The sequence below is a fragment of the Anguilla rostrata genome, chromosome 4, assembly GCF_018555375.3.
Source record: "Anguilla rostrata isolate EN2019 chromosome 4, ASM1855537v3, whole genome shotgun sequence".
Taxonomy (NCBI): Eukaryota; Metazoa; Chordata; class Actinopteri; order Anguilliformes; family Anguillidae; genus Anguilla; species Anguilla rostrata.
This window is the reverse complement of record NC_057936.1, coordinates 50,089,084-50,097,671: the sequence shown is the minus strand read 5'-3', so window position 1 is coordinate 50,097,671 and position 8,588 is coordinate 50,089,084. Positions and strand designations below refer to the sequence as shown.

At 37.4% G+C, this 8,588-nt stretch overlaps 1 protein-coding gene across 1 annotated transcript; it reads left to right on the top strand.

The window, feature by feature from the left end:
- Nucleotides 1–4,923: 4,923 nt before the first annotated feature.
- Nucleotides 4,924–7,626, top strand: LOC135253566 (corticoliberin-like). The gene is made up of 2 exons (XM_064333002.1): nucleotides 4,924–5,211; nucleotides 6,572–7,626. The coding sequence occupies exon 2, from the start codon at nucleotides 6,592–6,594 to the stop codon at nucleotides 7,084–7,086; it is 495 nt and encodes a 164-aa protein (XP_064189072.1). The 5' UTR covers nucleotides 4,924–5,211; nucleotides 6,572–6,591; the 3' UTR covers nucleotides 7,087–7,626.
- The last annotated feature ends 962 nt before the right edge of the window (nucleotides 7,627–8,588 follow it).

Genomic DNA, 8,588 nt, shown 5'->3' with positions numbered 1-8,588 from the left:
GCCCCACTGAGAGAGCTGGACTTTGGAGTTCTCAGCCATGCGGACATCCTCTGTGTTCAGATCGATTGTTCTGTCCACATGTGTGGTCCACAGTTATTGAAATGTCCCCTGGAGGGATAGCAGGTTCACCAAATGTCTGAAAACCCAGCTACATTTGATTGAAAACTGAAAGTTTCTAGTCGATTAAAACATAACCAGACTATATCCGGGTGAAAACCTGAGCTAAATTGTTGATAACAAAGCAAAGGGCATAAAATTCGGTAATTTGTAAAGCGCGCCATACAACTTTTTGGCATGTCTTGATTATCTCGATTATCCACAGACTGCTCATACTAACTTGCTATATGGTGCGCGACAAATTGCTTTCCCTCACTGTGGGGGCGTGGCCTATTTATGCACTGTTTCTATGATCATAGCTGCCCCTGCCCCTTCCATGCTGACCGACAGGTCAAGTACTTTTGCCAGAAATACGAGTGGAAATATTAAATTAATAAAAGAGCCAATGTGCTAAGTGTCCTTTGGGAATAAAAACATCATGGAATAAATTAAAGAAACATAAAGCAATTAACAGACATTCATTTAATCAGTTATTTATCTATTTCTTAATATATTTAATTGCTTATTTATTTTTTCATTGTCAGTTCATTGATTTAATTGCTTATGTATTTATTTTTTTATCGATTTATTTATTTAGTTGATTAATTATTTATTTCATTATCAATTTATTTATTTAATTTGGTCACATTTGGTCTTCCCTACTTAAATTGTTTTTGGTTTTTATTTTCACTGGCTAAACCACAGCCTCTGCATCAGATCTTGGAGAATACCATCTGGCAACATAACAAAGTACATTATTTCCTACCTATCTACTCTGGGCCCTTTCATTTCCTGTAGAGTTGTATACATGCTTCTGCTGGTTAGTGTTTGTTCCAATCCATAGACCAAGCGCTGTCCCACTGTCCCACAGGTATTCTGCTCGTTAGATTGGGTTATATCGCAGGGAACACTGTATCAACCGTGTTTTCCAAGACAACTGTCCAGTTTTGGTCAGTACCTTCCCCTTGGAAATGTCCTACAAATTGCGTGCACAGTGTAAATGCTTGTTTTTCTCAGACAAGGATATCATCAGTGCATTTTAGCTGATTTGAGAATGGGCTGCACTAAATATCCTTTGATGTTTATGGCAGCCATGCACTGATTCTATGAAATTGTCCCCTACATTATAATCAAATACCCCACAATATTAATACTGCCCCTCTGAAAATGTCCTTAAATCCAACAACTAAGGCGACTTTGTCCCTCTTTGCAACATTACTACGAAAACACTTTTGTAAACCTTTTGAAAACCTTTTTTGAAGTTAAGCAGCAAGTCAAATATTGTATGATAAGTGCACTTCTTTAGTCAACATCGGCATTGGCATTCTTTTTATACATCCTGAGTGGAAGTGGGATGAAAACTAAAACTCTAACAAGGACAATTAGCTCAGAAATTCTACCATGGCCTTCTGTCATGGCAATTTATTTGACTTTTTTTATCATCCCTCAAATTTTAATGACCACTCCCTTTATATTATCAAAGAGGGAAGAAAGTGGTGACCCAACAACTCATTGAGTGGTAATTATAAGACACTGCAATTAAGCTGACCCCTTGCTGGAAACCTATTAAAGGCTTTACAGACACTGACATAATATAGTAAAAATTGATATCACCCGGTATCATTCTATATTTGTTCATAAATGTGGTTGAAAACGAATTAAAGCAAAAACAGTCAAAACAAGATAATACCATGATGACCTGGAGACTGAACACAAGACTTTCATATCATTATAGTTGATGTTTCTTTACTTCTGTGCATTTGATGATGTCTGAAAATAGGCACCATATGAAAACTTTGGGGTTCCTGTTGTACTGAACTCTTTGGAATACTCAAGCATACTGTTAAGGTAAGATGAAACTGGTGTATATAAGCACTGAACTGAAAGCAATAAAAGCTTGAGGCTTGTCCACGTCACAGCAGCTAATAAACTGATGCATAGTGAAATCACTGTTCTGGAAAGTGTAAAAGTAGATGAATATGTGTGGCAGTGACAATTCTCACTACAGCATGAAAATGGTCACCACGTGATCAGCTATTGCCAACAACACGGAAGGCTGCAGCAGCCTTAATTTCCTTTGTTTTATGTCCAAGTTAAAAGTATTTCAACGCCAACCGCTCTACACTTCTTCTGCATACAGAAAGAAAATTGGCACAGAAACACAGCTTTTGCCGTGCCACTGGATCCCACAAACCAAAAGGCTGCCCTAACTAATTGGGCCTCCAGGTCTGACCAATGCTAGGACCACCTGCTCCACCTCTCATTTTGGGGAAGATATTCTGTCCCACGCCACTTAACTGGTCCTCTCTTTCTACAGGTGATATCAGGCGTTACTACAACTTCATCCATCCCATCCCGCCCTCAGGATAATTCCACAGCAAATTTCCATTTCCCCTCCATCCAGGACATTGATCACTGTCAACTCGGATATATTTACTGTCTAACTGTCAAAAACTTGGGGTTTTTATTTTACAGCTGTATTGGTGTGGTCAGTGCAACTCCTATAGACGACAATGGAGAAGGGGAGTTAAAGCTGAGGCTCAAACTGAAAACAATTTTGGTTCACTTGCAAAAGACTTGCAGGTTATCTTTTTTTTGAATCCTAGTTTTAGAGCTAGTCATAATTCTTTTCAAATTCACTTGTCTGAAAAATTAATGTCTGTGTTGTGTTCAACACAGGACACTCAGCTAATCGGCCAGTTTGCCAGGAGGGAGTGCAACATTGCACCTGAGGCACTAAAACACAGCAAACCAAATATAATGCCTTCATCAATAATAAGGGGATAGCATGCTTAGCATTTGACGACATAGAATAGAATAGAATAACTTTATTTTTCCCAGGGGGAACTTCAGGAACATGCAATGCTAGAACGTGACCAAATATTTGTCTGGGCAGTTTCAGTTTGATTAATGCAATTTTTATTTTGAGTATTCTTGGAGGTGTTCCTGATTAATCATGCTTATATAACACTTGGTAATTTCCATTTCTAATTCATGATGCTGTTGTGGCAAAATGTTTCAATTTGTGTGGGGGAAAAACAAATAAAAAATACCTAGTTTAATATGACATTTGACTTCATGTCTTTGTTTAGTAGAAAAGTTTAAATGTAATACTTATGGACTGGAGTGCCAGACTTAATGGTCCTTGTGTTTTTGGACATGACATTAGTTCAGTCAGTTTTAGTCTACTCAGTACATGGTTTCTGAATGGCAGTGTTGTGTGTTTGTCCTATGGTCTTGTCTTGATCATTGTTGCCTTCTCCGTTGGAAAGGGACCCTAAAGTCCATTTAGTATCATAAGAGATCATATATTTTACCCCTACAGTATTAAATTACCGCTTCAGTTTCACTAGGAAACATGACTAATCACACATAAACCTGAAGGTCGGGTCCTATCCTTCACACAAAAGAGGTAGAGTATGAAATAAACAAATCAAAAACTTTTCAAAGTGGTCTGGCCTGACCTTAACCTTCACAAGGTATTACAGCTTTTTACTGAATAAACGGCATTTTATTTTGTATATGAATAACATTTCAGATCCAGGTTTACTCAGTCTCAGGCTGTTTGCATTCTTACTAATCATCTGCAAGTCTTCATTAAAACCTTCATCATGATTCAATGAAATATGCATTACTAATGTGAATCTCCATATTTTACTATCTGATCTCATATTTTACCAAATGCTCCCGTTAACAATTTCAGTGTAAAGCTTTGTGTATGTACATGAAGTTTGTTTATGGAAAAGGTGTAAGTATTGAAAATCAACAAATTAGAGCAACTATTGTGAGACTTTCTGGGATATTTTAATTATTCTTCAGTAAGAGGGAGGTATTTTACCAGTGTGAGAGTCAATTTAGCAAGCTGGTGTGTAATTTGAAAAGAAGAAATGAACTAAAATGAATTTATTCGTCACAAGTGCACTACAATGAAAGTGTTACCTGGCCAGTAATACTAAAACAGAAAGCAAACGAAATGATACCATTGCTGTAAGTGGTAAACGTATAACAACACAACATTGTAATATATTACAATTTGAGTTCAAATGACTTTCTAGCTTATTACAAATGGGTTATTATGATCAAATAAGTGAGTTCAGATTAGGTTGTGATCATTCTCTCTCTCTCACTCCCTCCCTCTCTCTCCACTCCCCCCCCCCTCTCTCTCTCTCTCACTCACACACACGCACATATTTATGCCCTTAAAAACTGTAGGAGCCATGACTTTGAGCGTTCTTGAAATAATTTGAGTTGCATTCAAACAGAATTAATATTAGTGTTGGGGACGGGACATGCGGTAATCACCGGGTTTAAACAATGGCTTTCAGATGGCCAAAACAGCATAGTCCAAATAGCGCTCAAATTTAACGTAGTGAAATCAATTATCTGCATACAGGAAAGAAAATTATCTGTAGTCAAGATTATATTCACGTACCCATTTTACTTCACGAGACTGATAATAAACTACAGAAGACAAAACAAAAATTTCCATTATTGCGCTTGAAACTTATAAATAGCCTCTATAGCCGCCACACAGTCCACAGCATCTACCTCTTGGCAGTGACGGGCTATTTCTTTCTGACGGAAGAAAGTAGGGTTTTAATGTTGTCTCCCACATTTGACTTGGGTAAGGTTGATGGATGAGTTTATTATCAATTGTGTCTTTAAGAGGTTCAGTTATATAAACACATAGGAAAGCGTTTCTGTTTAGCGAAGACGCCCAGAATTGGCTGTCCTCCCAACTTAATTGGATGCCATTACATTACAGTCACACATCCAACTCTGTTTCGTAGACTATAATTGGCATTCCGAAAGAAAGAGTGCAAACATGAACCAAACCTTTTGTGACTCATCTCATTCTGTCTCTGGAAGAGACAAGAATCGTTCAGTCCTTGCGTTCATTCAGGTGTCTACCCATTTTTATCTGCGCAGACGCAACATCTGAGCTCAGAGCGTGACACTTGTCGCAGGTCTTGGCTATAAAAGTCCAACAGCGATCCTTCCTTTGAAGACGTCCTGTTACAAGGTTCTTGATACACCACAACCGTAAGTGGGAGAGGGAATCATCCCAACTAAAACACCATCTTCCAGGGACATACTCACTATAACCTATCTCAGGTATGGGAACTTACAACTTTAATTTTGCTTGGGAGATCATTCTGTTATCAATGTTAAGTTAATATTTACTTTATAGCCTGTAACTGTAATAACGATCCCTGTATGGACTGAACTGTAAATAAATACTAATTTGCCTGAAAAGCATCAGCACAACGGTTTCTTCTGCATGGAAAACCACTCTCATTATAAACAGACGATAACATTAACATTGTAAGAAGGAAGGAAGCTCTGCTTAAAAATATGTCCGCTTATAACATGGTTACTGTGGTTAGTGACATAATTAGCACCTTTTAGTAGCCTACTCATGAACTTTATGATACGGCTGCTCTATGGTGATATAAACTAACCCTTCTCTCTTGTTGCTCAATGTTTTAATTTTTTGTATAGCAGTGGTTCTCAAACTTGGTCCTGGGTTACCATTATGTGCCTATGCCAGTTTTCGTTCCAACTTCAGTTGGAATCCCAGAAATTTAGCAAGCGGTTTTATGGATTGGGTGTTTTTATGTTTAGAGGGATTAGTTACCCACTTAACCCACATTATGTCTCAATTATCTATGTATGTCATGAATAAAACTCCCATATTCACACTCTGCAATATTACAAATATCTGCAAAGCGATTGCATAAAGACAGATAAACATATTTTAACGGATCAAATTCAAGAAGGAGGAGAATCAGTAGACTCCTAATTGGTGAAGTGTTAACTTGGGCACTAAAACTAACTTTTGATCAATAATGAAGAATTCATTACAGACAAAACAAACATTGTGTTGATAAGTTAAGGAAACAATATTAAAGAATTTAAACACGCGTTCAGCAACCAAATTATGAGCCTACTGAATCAATTCAGTCTGTAATTTGATCAGTTAAAAAACTTGTTTCCTCTTTTTGCGCAATTGTTTGAAAAATAGCACAATGAACACATGGAAATTGTATTCTTCATGAAATGCAAAGCTATTTCTGACATAATATGGCAGGAGAGAGTATATAACCCTTTTAAACAGGAGAAGTATCGAATTAAGAAAAATGAACTGCTTTTTCTGGGATTACAACTGTGGTTAGAACAAAAATAATTTTACGCACTGGTGCCCTATAATCCAGTGTAATAACCACTATTGTATAGCATACCGATTCCTAATCTAACGAAATGCGTTCAACTGTGAGTGTACATAATTCTCACTCACAGTTGAACGCACATGATGCATTGCATGTTTTGAATTATTTACAATGAAAACTTTTGCTAAAGAATACCGAACTCCTCCTCATCCATGGTCAAAAGCAATCTGTTGAACCGCAGAGAAATATATAGATGAGCATATTATTTTTTTAAAGAAAATATAATTCAATTGTTTATTCCTCAGATTCCTGCTGATCTCCTGACATGAAGCTCAATTTCCTAGTGTCCACTGTGGTAATGCTCGTTGCTCTTCTACCGCGCTATGAATGTAGAGCTATCGAAAGCCAGGGCGCTGTCCAGCAAGATCCTGGTCCACAGTCTGATCTACAACAGCAGTCTCTTCCTTTTTTGGTGCGACTGGGAGAGGAATACTTCATTCGTCTCGGCAACGCTAATTCTCCCTTGTCGACGCCAAACATGTCCCCCGATGCGCCCTCGGCAACCATCAGCAGAGCTCTGCAGCTGCACCTCACGCAGCGTCTTTTGCAAGGCAAAGTTGGTAACATCAGTCGCCTGGTAAGCAGCTACGCTAGCCAGCTTGACGACTCGACGGAGAGAGGGAAGCGATCCGAAGAGCCTCCCATTTCATTGGACCTGACATTCCACCTGCTTAGAGAAGTATTAGAAATGGCTCGAGCTGAACAATTAGCGCAACAGGCACATAGCAATAGAAAAATGATGGAAATCTTCGGGAAGTAATGGTGACATACATCCATTTGCCAAAGGAAGTTTCACATCTAGCACAAGACACAATATTCTATACCATAGTGCTGCTTTTACATTATTTATTAATCTGATTGATTTTGTTATTTATTTTTATAGCTTCGAACCTCAACTGAAGAAAACATACTGAGGAATTGCATTTCGCTTGATGGTAATCAGATTGTAACATAAATGCCAGAAAAAAATGTCATCAATTTGTATAACTGTTGTAACAGTGCTAATACAAAACTGTAGCATTTACGGAGATCCTCTCACGTTTGTTCTTGAAAAAAAAAAAAAAAAAAACAAACAACAAGAAAAAAAAAAGATTAATATATTTTGAGTAGATTGTAGAAAATCACAGTTTTCAGGATGGCGTATTCCAATATGGAAGGCTTCTCTGGACCTCAGTTTCACTGTATTTTACCTTTACGTTTAAATTTAATAATAAACATAATATGAGCAAGTCATTTTTGTTGTGCAAGAGAATGTCTAATATTTATATTTTTCAATAAAAGCTTGAAAGTAATCTTTAAACTAACTGTGTATATTCTTGAGTACGGAGTTTCCAAAACGCGAGTGCTTCAGCCGGAGGTAGTGTCAAAAGTTGACCACGGGGAGCCTACGTGTATCATAGGCTACTGACGCGGAGCAACCAACCAACATATACAGGAGAAACAAATGAAGAAACAGGTAAAATCCCTGAGGAAGGTTCTGATCTCGTTCAGCGCCTTGGTCCATCCTGGTTTGAATACTTCTGAACAGTCTATATATAAAAGCAAATAGGCTAGGCTATATAGAAAATGTGTCTATTTGTATTATAAGTTCTCTAAAATGTTATTACAAGCTTATTCAAAATATTCTATCGTAGCAATTAAGCTATGTTAATGCATTAGACAACAACGCAATCCTAGAATTTTTCGGAGCAGAGTTTAGACTTTAGACTTTTAGACTTCGAACAAGCGCCGAATATTGCCGCACGCAAACGGACAGCGTCAATCAATTTATTAGGCTACTAAAAACAACCGCCCTCATTATCAAGCCATGAAGGTATTTATTGATGTATCCAAAAAGTCTTGCTCTCAACATTTGGGGTTGAAGAGCTATATTTTTGTAGGCCTTTAAAATGTAAAAATGGGCCATAGCCTACATTTTGATCAAATTAAAAGCAAAATTCAGAACAAGCGTTGATGCTTTGCGAATTAGGTAATGAATTGCATCCGGCTACACTTTCGGTCAAACTACACTAAATTTCCACTCTTTCACTGTAAGCACTGAAGGATAGAGACGGATGCCTAAAGCATCCTTTTAAGTTACTTAGAATGATACAAGAATGAACACAACTGTTATAGCCTACATATAATTACTGGAGCTGAACAAACAAGGTTATCATGTGTTAATATGAATATATTAATTCTAATAACCTAGCTAGGCTGCAACTGTAATTATCGACACATTTGTGATTTAGGTTAAAATGGTTTTACTTGGCCACTTCCTAT